At 35.6% G+C, this 22,050-nt stretch overlaps 1 protein-coding gene across 2 annotated transcripts in view; it reads right to left on the bottom strand.

The window, feature by feature from the left end:
* Positions 1 to 209: 209 nt before the first annotated feature.
* Emc2 (ER membrane protein complex subunit 2) overlaps positions 210 to 22,050 on the bottom strand; it is a 36,840-nt gene continuing 14,999 nt past the window's right edge. The window contains exons 6-11 of one of the 2 annotated variants that reach the window (XM_048457193.3): positions 11,521 to 11,606; positions 11,321 to 11,380; positions 8,422 to 8,503; positions 7,554 to 7,664; positions 5,388 to 5,492; positions 210 to 569 (exon numbers count right to left, since the gene is read on the bottom strand). In XM_048457193.3, coding sequence (XP_048313150.1) covers positions 483 to 569; positions 5,388 to 5,492; positions 7,554 to 7,664; positions 8,422 to 8,503; positions 11,321 to 11,380; positions 11,521 to 11,606 — 531 coding nt within the window. In that variant the 3' untranslated portion in view covers positions 210 to 482. The remainder of the gene's footprint in view (positions 570 to 5,387; positions 5,493 to 7,553; positions 7,665 to 8,421; positions 8,504 to 11,320; positions 11,381 to 11,520; positions 11,607 to 22,050) is intronic. The other variant, XM_085679002.2, reaches the window with a different exon arrangement.

Genomic DNA, 22,050 nt, shown 5'->3' with positions numbered 1-22,050 from the left:
AAGCAAGGCTTATTATTAGAACAAACTGAAATAATAAACATTCACACAGGCACAAAATCCAGTCTGTCACTATAAAACATTCAAGTAACTTGTTTCTGAAAGCTATAAATTTTGTAAATTTCTCAACGCCAATGAGAACTTAGCTGACAAATGAGCCCTATAATAGCATACTAATTACAATATAAAAAAGAAACCTGAATTTTCATGCATAAGTTTAATAAATCATGGTTTATTTATAAGGTAAATGGGGGCAACAAGACAGATATACAATCAATAGGTCTTGAATCTCTCTTCCATGGACTCCCTCCAACTCCCTGCTTATCAATACAAGACAAGTTGAGGTTTATTTGAACACATTCTTTATAACTGACCTCTTCAAAGAAAATGAATGCAAACAGCACTTGGCATTTAGTAAATAAGTCACGGGCCAAGAAGTTCAGCTGCATAGTTTTGAAATCTAATGTCAAAGAGTCTCTGAAACCTTAAGACTGAGTGATCTGCAATGTTTCCAACATGTCTTCAACTGCCTTAAGAGAGTATTTGGTTTCCTTCTTACTTCGACCTGCAAACTAATTAGAAAGAAAAAAGAATTCAATTAGTCTCAATATCACTGCAAAGTTCAAACATCACACTCATCGTTATATTTTATTGCTAATAAAAATATGATTGCATCATTTGTGTGCAATCACATGTGCTTTCCAATACAACGAACTCAGAGAGTTTTACAGACATTTGCATTAAATATTTCACTACACGTACTTGAGCAGTTTAAGCTGATTTTAATTAATATGATAACCTATAAAAGCTTAGATTGGATTTGAAAACTACCCTAGATCCAGATTCTAAAGTATTTATGAATCATTGCATAACTTAAAGGAAGTTTAAGCTATATATAGCCATATATACAGTTTAAGCCATACATATAGAGAACAGGAGTTGCTAGATAGCTTTGCCTATCATACAAATAGATGTTTGGAATGTCAAGCAAGTGAACAAACGAAAGGACTTTAACTAGGCATCTCAAAGGAAAAGTGCATACACTTTAGCATTATTTAGACTAGGTCACATTTTTAATGTCTCAGATTTGTTAGTTAACTGGATGATATGTTTCTTGTTTATTCAGACTAGAATTTACAGTGAAAACCAAAAACAATATATCAAGTTCTAGGTTTGTGTATACAAAAGTAAATTCACAACACTTTAAATTCAAAAACTCATGGACTTAAATCACTGGAGAATCACTGCTGAATACCCCATGCTGATTTCAAAATGAGTTTTCTAACTGTGCTAACAGTCACCACCGTTTACATTAGCCTGATTAAACACAACAGATTTACCAGACAAATGATTGTTTCTGTGAGTGAAGGGGAGTCTATTCTACCTGTAGTCCTTACTTTCCCATGGTCAAAGTATTGATTAAAATGTGGTATTAACAACATCTAGTAATTCTAACATATTTTCCAGCAACTACCTTATGACAGTAAGTAATACTTGATTTACTATGTGTTTATTTCTTTCGTAATTACTGAATTTGGCAAACTATTCATGACCTATCTAGAAAGATGGGATGAGCACGCAGGTAACAGGAGCACAGGCTTTGTTACTGGTCACCTCCTCTGACCTGTCTACGTGCACAGTCACGCCTCCAGCATTAGGTGCTGCAGCTCAGGGTCTACTTGGCAGAAAAGACAATTAGAGAGCATCTTAGCGATGGTACCGTAAACACAGGCACCCTGCCTTCCATAATATAGATCACAGCTTAAGGAAGGGAACTGGGAAAAATAGCAGTTATGGTTATGAATTATGGCAACATCATATTTAAAACTTCGTGAAAATAATTTCTCTTAGCAATTAAAGATTATAGGGAAGGTATGCCTCTTGCCTATCATCCAGTTGATAAATTTATTTTTGTGGGATTTGGCAAGCACAGAAAGGCTTTTCTTTTATTGCTCATTCAGTAAAAACAGGAATGGCTCTAATCACAACATTTATGGACTGATTTTGATAAAAAGACTTGACGGGTTGGGGAAAGGGTATAAAACAATTATTCTAATTTATTATTCTATAATTATTCTAATTTTATCTTAAGAGCAAAGTGAAAATAAAAATTTGGGGACACCTGAACATCTATTTTTAAATATAGGATTGTTAAATTTATATATAAATATACTTTCAAAAGTAAAAGCATGGTCCTTCAAAGTTAGCTAATAAAATACAGATGTAAGATAGTGTCACCACTACTGACAACCGCTACAACCTAGGATAAACCAAGCTACCTCAAACGTATGTCTAAACACATTTAAAAAGTTGCAAATATAAATCTTTCATTCCAAGTTCTTCCTGAGACATAACTATCTAGTCTATTCCAGAATTATATGGCAATTGAACTGATTAAGCCAGGATCTCATTTTTTCCTCAAATCATGATTTAATTTTCCATTTTCCAAAAGGGCAGTAATAGATACACTTGGACAGTCATAATAACATATGGATCTGAGACAGACAAATTTAACAGTATATGCAGAAGGTGTTGATCTGCAAAACTGTCAGCAGATTTACAGGAAACTTTCAGTGCACTAAACCAATGTCTGTTCTCCTCAACACGCTACACCAATTACTTAGTTAAAGAGCAAGCAGTGGCCATGTTTTGTTTTATTAAGAGGCAAAGAAAAACTGCTGCTAAAACCCCATTTTTTTTCAAATTTATAAATACGTAGAAAAACACTGCAGTAACAAATATATATTTTATGTTTTACTCAAATGGCTCTTAAAGCTTTATCTAGTTACAAGAATGTGGGTCTGGAAGTTCTACTTCTCAGCTCATTCACAGATTCTGTGTTTACCCCAGTTATACTCATGTGAGCAAACATTCATGCCTGGCTTGTGGATCTTAAAACAGTAACAACAAAACTTACCAGAAAGAACATAGAAACAACCAAACAATAAAAACCTCATTCTCAAATGTAGAGTCAGTGATGTATCCACTGTAATATCAGTGAAACACTGTCCTTGTGTGTCACCCAGTAAGAGTATACATCCCTATATCTGGCTCAATTTCTCACTCTACCTCTTAACTGCAGGGATTAAAGTCATGTGCCACCATCACACAGCACATCATCCTCCTGACTCAGCCTCCAAAGTACTGAGGATGATGTGCTGTGTGATGGTGGCACATGACTTTAATCCCTGCAGTTAAGAGGTAGAGGCAGATAGATCGCTATGATTTCAAGGCCAGTATGGTCTACAGAGCTAGTTACAGGACAGTCAAGCCTATACAATGAGAAACTCGGTCTCAAAAAACTACACACACACAAAAAAAATGTATTCATGTCATATCAAAAAGTCAATTCCTGGGTAGCCATTTCTAATAAATCGAAATAATCATATATTGTACACACCATCACCTTGTGTTGTTATATTGTTCCTATCTTTAAAACACATACACACATATAGAAGAGATCTGGGCTATGCCAACTACATTTAAAAAAAAAAAGACTAGCTATTTATAAGCATTCTGAGTCATAATATGCTAACAGAATAATATTTTCTATGATATATTATATATAAATAAAGGTTATTTTAAACAGTATAATTAGGGAGCAAAGAACTTTTTTAATAGTCCCAAACTTCTCTAGCTAAGGATTGCTAAAACAACATTAAAACAAATGAAGACAAGAGAAAAATCAGCCCTCAAATAACACATTCCAAAAACATCATTCACAAGCAATTTTCTAAACATTCCAATGAGATCCTGTGGCCAATGGCAGCAGGATCTGCAACAGAGAACCAGCTCTATGTTGGAGCAATGAAGAGAAGAGAATCTAAGACCTTAATAAATCAAAAATGAAAAAAATACCAACATTAGTCTCCCAAAGAGTAAAACTTGAGTTGATGAATCTACAGATAGCCCAAAAAAGTTGGAAAGCGTCTTCAAACCTCCAAATCATAGGCACCTCAGAAAGCTCATGTAAATATGATTAAACAAATTCAACAATGTAGGACTTCAAACATGCAGCCAACACCTCTGCTTCCCAAAGCATAAACACTTCAAAACTCAAAGAAAATACTAAAATCTAAAAGCAAACTGAATAGGACAGAAACGTGAAACTAGAGGAAGAAACAATAGAAAGAAACTAAGGTGAGACGAACTGCAAAAGAAAACCAACAACACACACCACAGGGCAACACCTGAGAACCCCAGCCCTACAGAATTCTGTGGAGTCCAAGAGGACTGCAGCCAGCACATCCAAACCAGGCCTATCTGTGACAAAGAGCAGACACCCAGAGTGGTAACAAAGAGGGAAGACAGAAAAGACAAGTGAGGAAAGCTACACCATCACAACCCCAACTCCATCCCACAGACACGTCCTAACAGCCCAGGACCTATTCCAAAGTGGAAACAAGAAAGAGAACATGATATGTTAAAACAACAGAATGACAAAAAAAGGAGAAAGAAACCAAGTAAAGGGCAGGAAGAGGAGAAGCAATGTATTTATAATTGGAGTCTCGAAGGAGTACATTGGAGCAAAGAGGATAGAAATCGTAACTCTAAAAGTGTCCTTTCTCAAGTAACAGGACTGACTCCTGTAAACAAGGGGTCTGTGCACTTAGAAATACTGACACCAAAACAATCAATGAAATATATCATAGACCTCTGAATTTAAAAATAAAGAAAAAATTCCTTTGGGCAACCAAGCAAAAATCTAAATCATTTATAAGAGAAAGTTGGAATGGCATTAGGTTTCTGGACAACATTCTATCCATAAGCCATTGGGAAAATACAGTTAAAACACATAAGTAAGTGTAAGCCAAAAAGACTATAAACTGCCAAACTGTCCTGCAAATACAAATAGGGTTTAAAAAAAAACAAAACAAAAAGCAAGCAGGTAGTTTTCTCATGGACAAATTTCCCAAGAAAAAAGTTTCCTGAAAAAAAGGGAAAATTCCCTAGAAATGAGCTGCAGAAAACTAACAACTAGAGAAATTGGATATGCGCTCTGAAGTGCACACGGACAACGCAAGCTTTAACAGGAGGTCCGGCTAGTTCACCATGAAGCCTTTCTTTTGCCTCTCATTATTTCCTGAGATACTACCAAAGCAAATGCATTCTCACATCCAATATGCTTCTAAACTGCATCCTCTGGTTTAACTTCTGGGCTTTATAATTTCTTTATATTTAACAAATGAGATTTACAAATTAAAGCTTAAATATATCATTAAACTAAGAGATTGCTTTATGGGGGAAAGGTCAGAAAGGGAATATGTGATACAGGTCCAAGGCAGTAAAAACAAGTTCCAGTAACAGACGTTTGCCTTTGTAGTTTACAGAGACCAACGTGACAAAGAAAGACATCAAGCAACCTACACACCAAAATTGTCAATACTGACCTGATAAGCCCTGTTTATTTGATTAGCAGCCCAACTGGCATATTTGATGTTGTCCTTTTTCATTTTTGCACTTGCTTTTGGATTAGAAGCAATATGACTTGCAGACTAAAAACACAAAAGAAACATCAAAAACAAAATTCTTTTCTAGCTATGACAATAAAAACATGCAGGAGTCATAGCTGCGGAGAGTGGGTAACACGTTTTAAATACTGCAGCAAAACAATTTTAAAACAAAAACAATGTTGAATAAAAAGAATGCTCAAAAATTAAAATATAATTTAAGATGGAGCATAAGCCAAAATAACAAGACAAAGAACATTTTAAAGTATTTCTAATATTATTTAACTATATATCTATATCAGCTCTTAAGTGTAAAATCTCTAACACTGTGGAAATGAACTTTATAAACCAAAGCATTTTACTTAGGATATTGTTATTTCTTGCTACTTAAAAATATTAAATCTCCAATATCAGATTATCAAATATTAACAGAAAGAACTTCAAAAACAATTTAGCACAACTTCCTATATTAAAAGGTGAAAATATATTAAGGCCAATAGAAATAATCTAGCTTGGGAAAAACAAGTTAGAGGTCTCTGATCTAAAGAGGACACTCATCCCTAAGCGCCTTGTCATTCCAGTGCAGTCGTACTCCACAGAACAACCTGCCTTTAAAAACTATGTAGTTTAATGAGAGATTCTTACTCTAATATCTACAAAATAACCTATAAAACCTTCAAAATATCAAGGTGGATTTAAAATATATCTTTATACTTCTGGGAAGAGGAAGGTTGAACTTTGGTCGTATTCCTAAATATACCTTATTCTTACAAGGATCTGCCTATGAGACTCAGGAAAGGCTAAGTTTTCTTTTATAGTTGGTCTCCTTCACAGTCTTTGTACTCGCTCCTCTGAAGTCAGTGGGTTATCTGTAATCTTGTGGCAAATTTTTTATATGAAATCCAGGCAATGCAGTGGTTGAATAAAAACCAAATGCCGGGGCTGGAATCCCACCTTAAAATAGGAACTGTAAGGTGTGTGTATCTCAGTTGCACAATTTATGAATTTCAGGTAGCAATTAGAGTATGTACTTAAATAGTTGATGTGACTACTGATTTAAAATGAAACCAGCACTCAGCAATGTCCTGTACAAACAAGGAATTCTTAGTAAAAGTTATGCAGCTTTAAAGATGGCCATTATTTCTTAGATACTGCCAACAACGGTGCATCTCCAACCCACTGTAATTATTTCTGGTAGAATCAAAGAAAATTTTCTTCAAATTCTTTGAGGCAAACTTTAATTACATTTTGTTCCTGAAAATTATGTCATTTGTTTCTTATTACTATATTTTCAACCAGTTATCTTTCACTGACTTCAACAAAAATGACATTCATCAAGAGTCAATAAAAAGAGACTAGCATAATATTGACAACTCGAATGGATTCAGTAGATATTTTAAAAAGCACATGAATCTGAGAAGGAAAAATGAGGGGGAGGATATTGAAGGAGTAGAAGGTGAATTTTATGAAAATATATTTGTGTTTGAAATTCTGAAATTATAAACTTTCAAAACGAAGGAAAAACAAAAGGTAAATTACAATGTCAAAGAACAAGGGGACCTGTCAGTTTCCCTGGCCTTTCTGACTGCAAACAGGTACTCGTCTTAACAATCCTAAAGCTCCGTAAAATATCCTGCTTCTTACAGTTCTTGTTAAATATTTTTAAGGTCTTCATGGGCCATGCTAACTGATAACTATGTAATTTCACAAATAATTTTCAAACTGTTTTTCTACATCTTTAAAATATTTAAATTTGATATACTAGAGAGTTTTCTTCTAATACTTTTTATTGGCATAGGCTAAAATATTTTTTATATTTATAATTGGGAAAGAAGTACAGTAACACTGGGTACACACCCAAGAATATCAAACAAATGAACAATATATATTATGCTTTAGTATCTGACACTGTTCGATTCTGATAAGGCACCAGATGAAATGTCAAAGAGGAAAGAAGAACAAATCATCACAGTGAAAGCTGCTCTGCAACCTCCTGTTCATCATCAACTATGCTCATCAATAAAACACAGAAAGCAAGCAGGGAAAGACTGGGAGGCGTAGACGCCAGACTCTTTTGAGTAACGCTGAACACGCACACCAACTCACCATGTAAAGCCCAAACAGAGCTCTCATGTTTCGGTTGTTGAGTTTCAGTGCCTGTGCAAAATACTTTCTTGAAAGCTCAAGGTTTTCAAGTCCACCTTGGGTATATTTGACCTGTTAAAAGTTACAGATTGCTGAAACCTGTTTATTTTACTATTTTGAAATGTAGCATGCTCCATCATAGATAGGCATTAAGTAATGAGAACAGATATTCCATAAACAAATGCAGCATGCTAAAAATTCACTGTAAGGTAGTTAATCTAAAATTTAAAACACACACTTGCCCTTGCCGAACTATTCTCTGCTATGAACATAGGATCAGAGTAGCTATTATAAAAAATACTGCCACACTAAAAAGGTATAGCACAATTTTCACTTCAATGGTCTTGCTGAGGCACAACACTGTCGTTTCTATTACTGGTATTATAAATCCAGACTCCAAATAGGAATCTCTATTTTACATCTGCACTTTAATAATGGAAGCAATAGTCCTTTCATATCCTTTCAGATGAGGTCTTTATAACATTACAGTAGTCAATTAAACTATGATTTCTAATACTGTACAAATTAAATACATATTTCCTATATTTCATGAATTGCCTAGAATATGTATTTAAAAGCCATCATCTTTATAAATGTCTCAGAAGCAATTAAATATTGACAACTGTGATTTAACTGATTCATAATTAGGAAGATCAACATAAATACTGTACGAAACTACAAAGAATTTCAGTTTATCTAGAACTTCTAACTGAAAAGTTAGTATTTCAACTCAATATTTAAATTTTTTGACTTGCATCCCCTCACAACTCCTTAGCCGTTATAAAGTGCTGCCAGGCTGGCTGCCAGGAGGAAAGCTGCGCTCACTCACTTCCGCATACTGTTGGCAGTACAGGTGGTTGTGCGGGTTGCTCATCATTAGCTCCTCTAAGCAGAAGGCTGCCTTGGCATAACTGCAAAATATTAATGGGATATGGAGATTTTAAGTCACAAACTTTCTTAAGCATACTTTAAAATAATTTTAAAATCTTAGTGACATTATAAACTTATTTCTAAAGCTATTTAAGAAGATTTAAAGCATTTATTAATTCAAAATCTAATATGTAGACTTTTATTGAAGTGAATAATAAATCTATGTTTAAATCCCAAAGTAAGCTATGAACCAATGGCTATTACTTCTCTAAGAGTTGCATCATTACTGTAGCACCTACACATCAACTGCACAGGCCCTACCCTTGGAGTTCTACATAGCATAGCTTCTATAAATTTACCATTAATGTTTAAATAGCTAAAGCAGCAGAAGGAAATACAGCATTTAACAAAATACTGTCTAATTGCTTTACAACCTTCAATATATTCTACAACAAAGACTTTTCATTTTTATATTCAAATATCAAATCAAAATAAAATTAGGTTTTTCTAAAGCTATCAGTAATAGATGAAGTTACATCAGATATTCCCTCCACTACTATTAAATCAAGTGGTGCTGAAAACACGCGGAGAGAGCTGCCAGGAGGATTTGGGTAAAAATAGCTTTTAGACCATGTGATTGTAATTCACCTTAATTTTATATGCTTAAAGCTATGTAACCATCCTCACTATTTACAGAAAACCCTTAAGAATGCTTAGCTGTTGCAAGGTTTATTCCCAGTGAGGTAGTGACCCTACTCAACAGAACAAAGATAACTAAAGTTAATTTTACTATTCATCAATATGTGCATAGTAACACTTTGCATATTTTCTGAAATATATACTCTAAATCCACACTTACATAAACAGTAATAAGTAATTTCATTATGTGTTCATTGTATGCCTTGTAATACTCAAAATATTTAAGTGTATTAACCCATTTTATCTTACAAAAACACCCAAAAAAGTAGGAAATTAATACTCTGATTCTCTGCAGAGAGAGAGAGGTACAGGGAGGTCAACTATAATCCAAGGCTGAACCACTGAAGAGATCCACGCTATAACTACTGCCTGACTTGCCTGGATACAGCTCCACACACCACTATGAAAACTTGTGTTGGCAATAGTAACGAAATTGTCAGCCAGTACAGTGGTCAAACACAAAGGGAATATGGAACTAAATTCACCCTGGAAACTCCCCAAAATCATCTATTTCTGGAGGATCTTACACACAGATTCCTATCCAACTTCTGCAACTTTCAGCTCTTCTTATCTTTATACCTAAAATTTAGCATTCATTCTTGAAAAGGTATCCACTAAATAAGTAGACGAATAAAGGACTAGATACAAATCTATAACAAAACCATGGATGACTCATCTAATAGCTACTTATCTAAAAAGTAAGGAGAAAGCACTCTCTGTCTGACATTCAATATCTAAAAATGCTTTTTTAGCTAAGATGTCACCAAAAATTCAAATTAAGGTTAAGATGAAATGTGCTCACAAGATTGAAGTGGTTTGCATGCAGCACACAACACGGGAAGGCAGGGACACTGCAGTTAGCTGGGTGGAATTTTAAGTAAATTTGAGCGTGACTTTGTTTTATTGGAGTTTCTAGGTTTTCTGCATTTGATATTTTTTTGCCTTGAAAAAAATAAGATTTCCTTGATAATTTGAAACTTTAAAAATGCTTTTAGTTAGGGATCTGCAAAAAGTACAAAGAAATTGTAAATGATTGCCCACCTTTATAAAAATAAAATCTAATGTTAGCATTTGTAATGCACATTGAACATCTAGTTTTCTACTGAAATATTGTATGTCACCCCATCCTGAGCATACACAGGCTTATTTATACACATTTACTCTGAACACAATTCTGTAAACAGATCCTTTACCCTGGGAAGAGATTCTGGCACAACACAAGGGAAGAACGGCTCCTGGATGTAATATGCATTCTACATGACAGCTATGGCTTTTATTCTCAATGCCACTTTCACTAAAATCATGAGTATGATTCCACAGTCGTTTGTAAAGACCTGGGCAAAGGCAACACACACATCTCCTTCTGTTTTATCTCTGGTGCCATCTGCGTGTAGTACTGAGAGAAAAGTTAACTATTCACACACATAAGAAAGTGTGCGTGGGAATCTAATTCTATTCTTTCAAAAGGAAGGCAATGTGATATCATTCAGATTTAGGCCTAAATGAAAAAAGAAGTAAGCCTCACACTCTATTTGGAGGTTGGTGCTAATGCTACGATGTTTGTAAACCTCCACTAGGACTCTGCACTAATCCTTGCTCACTAGGGTTTCCTCTTGTCACTACGGCAATAATAAAGCTAACAAAAACATTAAATACCCAATAACCAAGTTCCTACAACATTCAACATTCTTGATCACACTTACTTTTTAACCCAGGCAACCAGACGCTTCTGCTTGGGAAGAGTTGACTCTCTTAGGACTGAGGTTAATAAATGCATACAATTGACTGAATTTTTAAACAGCAGGGAGCATAATACTCTTTGTATATGAGAACAATTTGAACTCTAAAATTCACAATTTTGATTTCCCAAAAGAAATAGCTTAGCAAAAAGCCTTTCAGATTCCAAAGGATCCCATTTGTATTTAAAAGAAAAGCTTATTTTCTGGTCAAAAACAATTTAGTAAAGCCAAATGACCCAGTTAAAAGCTATTGACATAACTAGCAATTTTTATTTATTATTTTTTACTTATTTGCTCACTTAATTAGTTCCTCCTCATCTACAATGACAGGTGGTTGACTTTTTTTCCAATCTTCTAGAAATGATTCTACTGAACTTTACAGTTTCATTCTTAAAGTTCTATGTGTTTTTAACAACTTACTCATGTTCATTGATATAAAGTTCTGCGAGTTCATGCCAGGCTTCTTGGTCTCCTACAAATCTGATAGGAGAAAATAAGGGAAAAGAGTATGTGTAAATGTTCTATAAATGAACAAACTAGAAAATCAAATGCAAATTCCATTTTAATTAAAAAAAGATTTATCAGAATAACAAAACACAATCCCCTTGTAAAACACTCACTGTTCCAGATACTCATTCAGCTCTCGAATGGCCTCCACATTCTTACCCTGGGCTTTGCGAATGGCAATCTTACGCTTTCTTGCAGCCTATGGGTTAACATTAATAAAGGATTAGGTCCTCATGAGTCCCTTGGTTTTGTAAAGAAAGTAATTTGACTGTGCAAATTATTATCTCAATGCCAATGAGATTCCATTGTGGAAGAACTGCTGGGTGAGAGTTTATAAACATCCCCATGACACCCCACTGGGGAATTCAGACATTCCTCCAACAATCACACATGCTTTACTTTTGATGCATGCAAAAATGTATGCATCATTTCATCCAAATAAATAACCATCCAGAGTCTTGTAATTACAAGCCAGCAGGGAATCTTAATCTCTACCCACCCAATGTTCTTCACTCCGTCTCATTCGTAGGGTCACCATCTTAAGAGGCAGTGGAGATTGGGGGGCGGAGGGGAGTATCACACAATTGACACTTGAATGACATTAAACAAATCTGGCTTCTGACAATTTTTTTCAAAATTTTAAAAGAAAAGCAAATTACTTATAAATCTTTAAAAAGAATAGAATAGACCTTGATAAAAAATTATGTTAAAACTTACATTTTAAAGTTATAAAAATGATAAAGAAATTAATGTTACTAATTTATGCATTCTTCAATTAACTATGAGATAACTGATGTTTGCCAGGTACTGTGCCAGACAATGAAATGATAACTATAACAAGGAAATAAATAATTTCTTAAAGGAGTTATCTCATGAGAAAGATGCATTTAGTGCAAAGTTAATGCAGTTAAGAACAATGGCAGAGATATCCAGGATGTCACAGCAAAAGAGAGGAGATCCCAATACACTGTGGCACAGTGGGAAGAGTGAGGAAGAGAAGCTGAGGACTCCAGATGTAGATGCCTACACTGAAATACAACAGGTACACAGCCATAGTGTATGGGACACTGAACCCTGGCAGAAACACACAAGCAAAGGCAGGAGAAAGAGAACGACCACAAGTTCAAGACCACAGTAAATCCTGCAAAGGATTGCATGTAGATCACCTCTAACTCTGCTAAGTTCAAATACAGGACAAAGAAAATAAAATATGACTAGGAACAAGTAGACCTTATTTATTATGAACATGATTTCTTGCTCTATGGAATACATTTTCCCCATGATACAGACAAAAAAGGGAAAATGGATGAAGCCTCTTTAAACTACTAGAAGTTACACATAGTGGGATGGGCTCTGAAAAAGAGAGAAAAATCAAGAGACTCACTATCAAGCCTAAGAAAAATATAATGATGCTAACAATATTTTAGTACCTACATATTTAAGAAAATATATCTTTGATTATTCAGCTCAGGCTAAAAGGACCAGCACACAACCCCACAGTAAGCATACTCTTTCATCTTGTTTTTTTCCTTGGAGTTTGGGGAGATTTGCTTTTTTAGGTAAAACAGAAGCATCAAAATAAGTTTAAAATTTAGGAAATATCAAGAATTCACAAGTTAAAGTTAAAGATTTGAAGGAAAATCAAATTTTAGGTCCATTAGAAAAATGTTACGCTTAAAGTAGGAACCTTAAGTACTGAAAAGGCGGCATAATCTAGCTCATTCTGTCTCTCATCTCTTCTCCCTCTCTGTCTCTGTTTTTTTTTTCTTATTTTGAGACAAGAGTGTCATTATTATGTAGCCGAGGTTGGCCCTGAATCCATCCTCCTTCTTCAGTTTCCTAAGACCTGATATTATAGGACTACACTACTAAGTCTAGATAAGAAACTGAGTTGTTCAAGGAAATAAAATAACTTTAAATAAGAACATCCAGCATTATTTGAAGCATTATTAAATTTGAAATAAAATTAAGCCTATTTTTTCACAAAACTATTTTTTCCATATGTAATATAAGAACAAAAGAGTATAGGTTTTGAAATTAAATTGACAAGTTGATTGATTCTCAACTGTGACTTACCAACTTTCTTACCTGCTTTAAATCTTGCTCCCTTCATGTCCTTTCAAGTGCCAACATAAAGCAACTAACAGTGTATGAGCACTTTACCCATACTGCTAACTGCTACTTTCCTTAAGCCTTTGTCAATGAATAACATTTATGTTCTAAGCTGTAAGATCTTTAAGGATGGGCACGGATTTGCTTTGCTCATTTATGCCTTGACCCAATCCATACAGGTATCAAAGAAGAGAAAATACTGCTACACAAGTACCATGAAAACTTGTTGAAGATACTGGAGTCAAAAGCTACAAGTTAGATAGTCAAAGAACAAACAAGAAATACAAATAATACACTTAGAATGATAGTAAAAGGTGTTATATGAACAGGCATAAACACAATGACGTGGCATGAGTCTCAGGAAAGGTGTTCTGAACACATCCAATGATGCCGTGACTTGTTCTCAGTTATTTGACTACAAAACCATTTCTCTAATTCTCTACTGTTGAGAACATCACGACCTTTCAACATGTACAGAATAATTTGTAAAGCTGTACTCTAAAATGATCCAAGGAGAATTATTTTTAACATTTAAAAACTATTTATTTGTTGGGATTATAACACACACACACACACACACACACACACACACACACACACTTTTTCATCCCTCCAAACCATCCCAGGGGTAAGTATGAAGTAGGTGCTTCATTCTTCATTTCTGGTCAAAATGGAGTAGAAGACACAGATTAACTTTCCTACCTAAGAAGAGCCAAAGAACTGGACTAAACATATCAAGGAAGTATTTTTTATGTATAGAAGGATATCAGGTAATAAAGAGCTGATTCCTGCGAAGTGAGAAACAAGGTTGGTATTACATTTATTGTCTTGAGGAGTCTTTAAGGCTGCTGAGTATAGATAGAAAATTCAGAGTGAGACCAGAGGAATGCATGAGTTCAAAAGAAGGCACTAAGATTCCACAAAGACCAAACATGGTAAAGGGCACGAGACACTACTGCAAATGGAAAGTAGAGAACAAGGATGAATAGCTGCAGAGGTCCCCGAGAGCACTCAGCTGTGCACATCAATGGGCAAGCAAAGCACAGCCAGGCAGACCACCAGAACGAGGATTTGAGGTAGACAGTAGATTAGCACTCTACCAGACCACATTTTAGTCTATAATGTTCAACCAATATCATTTTTTATTTGTTGCTCGTACCTTTTCTTATGCAGTAATATGTAATGATTTTCTGAATTTTTCTAAACATTTTATTTGGATAAATCTTGGCAGACGTCAATTTAAGTCTTAAAATGTGTTCTATATCTTGTAAATAATTTCAATATCTGGATTAAAATTTCTATTATAAAACAGGAAACTTTAAAACATACTCTTTTTTGCTGAAGAGTCATAAAGGCAAAGCTACTCAAGTCTTAAGAGCTTGCCATTTCTTCACATTTTAAGTAGAGAATATACAGAGTATCATATATAAAATAGTCTTGCTTTGTAATAACAGCAGAGTTTCCCAGGGCTAAGAGGGGAACTGCAGCACATGCCAGTGTCCTCATTCACACTGAACAGTGCTGGACACGAAGAAAGCATGCAGACACACAAGGAAGACAGAAAGCAGCTGCCTCACATATTTTACAACTGAAAAGAACCTGAAAAATAGGCAGTGATAATTAAATCTCTTCATTTTATATAAACAAGAGTCATTCTCGACTTACACAGCAAAGCATAAGGCTTCTGCACACTTTCAGTCTGCTTTCCTGCAGATTCTTGTTCTCTGGACACTTACCACTCAGCTGTCCAATCGCAATTCACAAATTCTCTCCCGGAGTCAAACAATACATCTCTAGAGAGCCACAGAGACTGTGGGTTTGAATGATTACCAAGCAACCAGAGTAAGGTTCAAAAAAAGGTTTCTCTTGGCTTTTGAATGCTACTCAGAGCACACGGAACGGACGTAAAGAAAGGAGCTTGATTTTTCTATCGTGATTTTCCAGTGTGAAATTCACTAGGAACTGTGCTCAGGAAATGGGAAGGGCTAAAAGCACACATCTGCCTTTATGGACACTCTATAGTAGCAACACAGTCTAGTTAAATGACATTTGCAGAATGAAATTTTTGCAGGAGGGACAAAATGGAATCCCAACTCTATTCACCTTCGCGGCTTATATGATCATGATCAACGGCTGTCTCTAGACCCGAACTGCCATTTTAGAGTCTGTTAGTGCACGATGTTGGCTAGGTCTCCTAATTCCTCTATGACCTGGTCCCCTTATAAATATGGTACTACCTGACAAAATTATAGGATTAGTGATAATTATCAGATGACATGTAAATACTCAGCTCCACAAGGACTCACAGTAAATATTCAAGAAACATGACATTTCAACACCCTTAGTCTTTTCAACTCTATTATCCTCCTATCACCTGCATTCACTTACCATACCTCAAAGTTATAGCTTTCCTCTAAGGTGGTGGTAGAGTAGAAAATATAACATAAGCTATTTTAAATATACATGCCTAATTGACATCAGAATTAACAAAGCCAGAAAACATTAAGTAAGTAATATCTTCTTTGTTGTCCCCACAGAAATTAGAATTGTAGGGGCTAAAAAGATTGCTCAGTTGTTAAGTGTATTTGCTGCTCTTCAAGAGGACTTGATTTCAGTTCTCAGCATCCACATCAGGTGGCTCACAACCACTTATTCCCTCAGCTACAGTGATTTTTAGTTTTAATACTTAAAAATTAAAAATGAACCTTAAAAAGACTAGAATTTTAGCCTGTACTAAATTCAATAATTTATCCCTTAACCCCAATCAATATTCTGAGTTTAGAATTGGACACATTGTAAAATACAATCTAGTTATGAAGAAACTGTTTGCAGCAGTGCAAAATACTAAAAAAGCAACAGACCACAAACAACTTACTCTGCTGCTCAGAACTGAGAACATGGGACAACAACACTTCCTATAGCTCATTGTTTTCCTCAACAGAAACCAAATAAATAAGGGGTAATACTGGTTTCAGGGAACTGACTCTTCTAGGCTAAATCTATTTACCAAATATAATATACATATTTCTGCATCCTCGATAGGACACATAGGATATTCTCATTTTTTATTTAAATAATAGAAGGGAGAGGACACAGGAGAACCAGATTTGGGGGTGAACAGATTTGAACAGAAATGTTCCTGTAAGGTTTTTCCAGCTAAAATCACATAGAAGCTGTAAGTTTTAAATGCCTATCTATATTCCCCAAATATGGGTGGCTGACAAAGAAACATTGAAACCCTGGCGCGGGACAATTCTGTAGTCTGTCAATTATGTTTTAAATAAACGCTGATTGGCCAGTAGCCAGGCAGAAAGTATAGCCGGGACAACCAGACAGGAAGTAGAGGCAGGGCAATGAGAACAGGAGAATTCTGGGAAGAGAAAAGCCCATTCCTCAACATTCCTGTCCAGACACTGAAGAAACAAGATGTGACTACTGCCTCACTGAAAAAGGTACTGAGCCATGTGGCAAACACAGATAAAAATAATGGGCTAATATAAGTTATAAGAGTTAATAAGAAGCCTGAGCTAATTTATACTACATTTATAGTTAATGTAGACCTCTGTGTGATTTCTTTGGGACTTAACGATTGTGGGAACCAGTCAGAACAAAAAACTTCAGTCAACAAATGGCCCCCATCAGAAACTCAGTCAACATCACCCTGAACCAAAAAGTGAGTGTCAGGTCAGCCAATATTACTGTGCTGGCTAGTTCTGCACCAACCTGACAAAAACGGGAGTCATCAGAGAGGCGGGAGCCTCAACTGAGAAAATGCCTCCATAAAATCTGGCTATATTCTTTAAGGGCAGTTCCTAGTGATTGATGGGAAGGTCTCAACCTACTGTGGGTGGAGTCACTTCGGGGCTGGTGGTCCTGGGTTCTATAAGAAAGGCTGAAGGAGCCATGAGGAACAAGCCAGTAAGCAGCACTGCTTCATGATCTCTGCATCTGTTCCTGCCTCCATGTTCCGACCTTATCTGAGTTCTGTCCTGATTTCCTTCAAAAATAGTTATGTGAAAATATAAACCAAACAAACTCTTTCCTCCACAAATTCCTCCCAGAGTTGGTCATGGTATTTCACCATAGCAATGGCAGCCCTAAGTAGGACAATTTAACATAGAGATCCTGTCGAAAATAAACACATATACACACACTCATATAAATTGTTTTAAATTTTAAAGGATCATGAGCAAATCTTCATCAAATTAGCTGCATGCCTTCTAATAACTTAAACACAATTGGACTAAATTAGCAAGTTTAGCAGAAGATATGAAACAAAACACATCTTTTAAAAGATTGCATACAGACAAATAACCTCTAGAAATGGATTCAATGATTACTGTATCCCCCCCACACCACACACACCCCAATAAAACACAATCTGGAACTCCCTGAACTCTAGATTTCAGGGCCCAGAAAAGAAGGAAGAGTTATTTAACAAAGGAATCCTGGTTCTGCAGTCACAAAGAAAGTGTGACCTCAAAGTATCCCCACAGTCACAGAGGCAATTCTATCTAGTTCCAAATTAAAACTTAAAATACTTGATAAATAACAACACAGACACACACACACACAGAGAGTGAGAGAGAGAGAGATACATAAATATGCAGCTTGTCTATGAATTAAAAAAATCCCTTGAAAGCAAACCATAGCAAATCAACAGTCTGCCCAAGGGAAGAACTTGAGCTCAGGCACAGGACTGACTTAGTTTTTTCCCTCGTGTCATTTTTTTTAGTATCTATAATTTTTAATTTGATTAACCAAAACCTTTCAAAAATATTGTACAAATTTTAAAAAGTGTGTAAGGAGAAATTATTCCTCTCTACACCCTTCGCAGAGCTCTGAGAACTTAACTCTAGTCATCCTGCTCGTCCCTTCCCTGAGAAAGGCTTGTACTTCTGGGAAATCTTGTACTGCCTTCACATAGGATTTAATGTCTTTTTCCAACTCACTGCCTTTATTTCACTTAAGCCGCATTCATTCTTTACAGCCTCTGAGGGTCAAAACTCATGTAGAAAGTCACAAAAGAAACAAAACTTAATAAATCAATTCCAAGGTCGAAAAGATGCTTGTCATATAATGAAACCCCCTGAGAAACAAAGACAAGGCAGGCCTCTATCTAAGGCACCCTCTGTCTGGTGCCAAGAGCAAACACGCAGTGCTTCTGATGGAATAATGAATGTGTGTGAATGAGGAGGGTCTTTAAAAGTGGATGTACAGATCCATTTCTTCATTAAACACAGAAGCGCAAGACAAAAGGGTCAGATGGTCAGTGTCAAACAATGCAGGACTTTCATCTTTGAGGTTATGCCAAGAATTTGCTTTAAAAAAAGAAATAGAGATGCCTTCAACACAGTAACTCAACTGTTTAATACTAACGTGAAGTCTTCTAGTAGATATTAGTTTTAAATTCTGAATGGCTTTGTGTCTTTCCCCTCAATACCCAACCTACTGCTTCCTTCCTAAGAGTAAAGAACAGAATTGGCCTTTATTGCTATGTCACAAACATTTTGGTGGCTCAAGAGAAGTGCTCAGTAAGTATTTAGGAAACAGAGGAGGAGCTTATCTGATTGTATTTCATAACCAATAATACATTTGAGAAACCTGAATCCAGTCACCTTGTTCAACATGTCTAACACTTGGGTCTACTTGCTGTCCCTTACTGAATACTCTGAAAGAAATAAAGTGGATTTCCCTTTATCCAGTCTTAAAAACAACTAAGGTTCATAAAATATAAAATATGAAAAGACAAAGTCATATCAAATTATAAACTACCTAATTCTTTCTTGTATGTTATCTTGGAGATGAAAATGAGGCTGTCACAAGTACTCTACCACTAAGTACAAACTCAGCCCTTGCTTTTAGGTGAAGTAATTTAATAAAAATATTCCCACTTAAACCACAGCAGAAGTAGTATGTTTGACTCCAATAAAACAGATTATTAGCTACTCATATTAACATACATGTGAAAAGCAAAGGAAACCCAGAAACTCCAGAAATTTGACTGTACTTTTTTTTAAAAAAAAAAATATGGTTAAATGGCAAAGAAGACTAGTAAATTCTTTGAGTAAGTACATGAGAAATTATTTAACAATAGAAAAATGGCACTTTATAATTTATTTTATCTTATGTGTATAGGTGCTTTATCTGCATGGCATGCATGTCTATGTATCATGTTTATGCCTGGTGCCTGTAGAAGTCAGAAGAGGGTATCAGATCCCCTGGGGCTGTAGTTACAGATGGTTGTGAGCCACCATGTGGTACTGGGAATGGAACCTGAGTCCTCTGGAAGAGCAGACAGTATTCTTAACTACTGAGACAATCCCCCTAGCCCTAAGTAGTACTTTTATTTAAAAGTAACTTTTCAAAGGTACAGGACAGGATATTAAGATAGACTTAGAAAATTATTTTAAAATTATTAGCAGTTAATTAGCAAATCTATATTAGTAGTTAGCAAATTTATATTAGTAGTATCTAGACAAATAGACATTATCTTCTAATTTGTTTTTTTGTAAGACATAGGGTTGCTATGATCTGAACTTTTCTCAAAGTTTTCTATATTCTGAAAACCATCACCAAGAAAGGAAATGTTTCCACTCAAAAATCAACAATAACAAAAACAAACAACTAAAGCATACTCCTTACAAATTCTATAGGAAGTTTCCCTAAGATAATACTAAAAGTAGAAACCTAGTATCCATGAAATATTTCAGCTACTATAACACTCTCTATCACTTGATGGCTAAAGTAGTAAGCTGAAATGGAGGTTTATGATCAATGGGTGTACAAATATGCTTTAAGAATTCATTAGACACTTTCCTTTACTTATTTAATTATTATTAAATAATTTCTAATGCTAATATCAATCATTTTCTTAGGATGAACTGCCATTGTTCTCTTCTTTTCTTTGGTGAGATACACACACACACACACATATATACATGTACATACATGTATATGTGTGTGTGTGTATATATATATATATATATATATATATATATATATATATATATATATTGTATTGTAACAAATAAAGCTTGCCTAAGGAACAGAGTTTGGAGTAAGCCACTGGTTAGTGACAGAGGCCAGGCAGTGGTGGCACACACCTTAAATCTCAGCAGAAGCAGATGGATCTCTGTGAGTTCAAGGTCACTCTAGGCTACACTGGATTGATCCAGTCTGATGTGGGATTTCCCTCTGTATGCTGTGAATACCATTGGTGAATAAAGAAACTGCCTTGGCCTATTGATAGGGCAGAACTTAGGTGGGGAAAACTAAACTGAATGTTGGGAGAAAGGAAACAGAGTAGGGAGAAGCCATGGAGGAGCGGCTGCCGGAGACAGATGTGTTGAAACTTTGCTGGTGAGCCACAACCTCGTGATGATACACAGATTAATAAAAATAGGTTAAATTAAGATTTAAGAGTTAGCCAATAAGAAGCTAAAGTTAATGGGTGATGTAGTGATTCAAATAATATAGTTTCTGTGTGATTATTTTGGTTCTGGGCTGCCAGGACAAACAAGCAGTCTCCTCACTACACCAGTTTCAAAGAGAAACAGAGCCAGCAGTTGGGAGTCACAAGCCTTTAATCCCAACATAAGGGAGGGGGAGACAGGAAAGATATGGTTGGGCAGAGAGAGGACTATAAATTGGGAAGAGGCAGGAGCTCAGGGCATTCAGGCTGAGAACTTGTAGAGACAAGATCATCCATTCGGTCTGAGGATTTCGTAGAGGTAAGAGCTGGTGGCTGGCTGTTTTGTTTCTCTAATCTTTCAATTTTCACCCTTAATAACTACTCCAGGTGTTTATTATTAAGACCAATTAGAATTTGAACTACATCTAGCATCTAACTTTCAGGCCCGAACTCATGAAATCACTTCTTTGTGGCTTTGTGCCCACCAGCATACGGAACTACACAAGGCCAGAGTCGCGACCACACTGGCTAGGTTTTTTTTTTCTTTTCTCCACATGAGTTCTGGGCTTTCCCTGGACCCTCTTCTTAGGCTAGCGCCAAATTAGGTAGCTGACTTGAAATCCCCTCAGGCTCCTACTGTTCTATGCAGTAGCAGTCAGCAGATCTTCATCACCATCACCAGCAGATTTGGTGAGACAACTGGAAATCTTTAAAGGGAGGAGTTAGTTAAAAGAGAGTTTTTTTTTCTCCCACATTATAAAATGGGAAACACTATTACGATAGAGTTAGGTTCTGTATGAGTATACAATGAATAATTTTAAAATGGAATTATTAAATGAAGGTATAATCAACTTCCCTGGGATTGGCATGTCAATTATCATTTGATAATCTTTATTGTCAGTTTAATAAATCTCGGTTTGTCCCTTAAAAAGCTGATTGATATGACAGCCAAGATACAGGGCTTAGAAAAACTTATTAAAAGAGATCATGGAGATGTTCAGATTCAGGTAGAGGAATTTAAAGAAGAACCAATTTCAGCACTGCATTACAGATTATAGAGGAACAGTCTAAGGTTTTCAAACAGCCAACCTTAATTTATCCAGTCACCTTACAGGAA

The sequence above is a fragment of the Myodes glareolus genome, chromosome 19 (genome assembly GCF_982192425.1).
Source record: "Myodes glareolus chromosome 19, mMyoGla1.1, whole genome shotgun sequence".
In the NCBI taxonomy this organism is placed as follows: domain Eukaryota; kingdom Metazoa; phylum Chordata; class Mammalia; order Rodentia; family Cricetidae; genus Myodes; species Myodes glareolus.
This window is presented reverse-complemented; position numbering and strand designations above follow the sequence as displayed.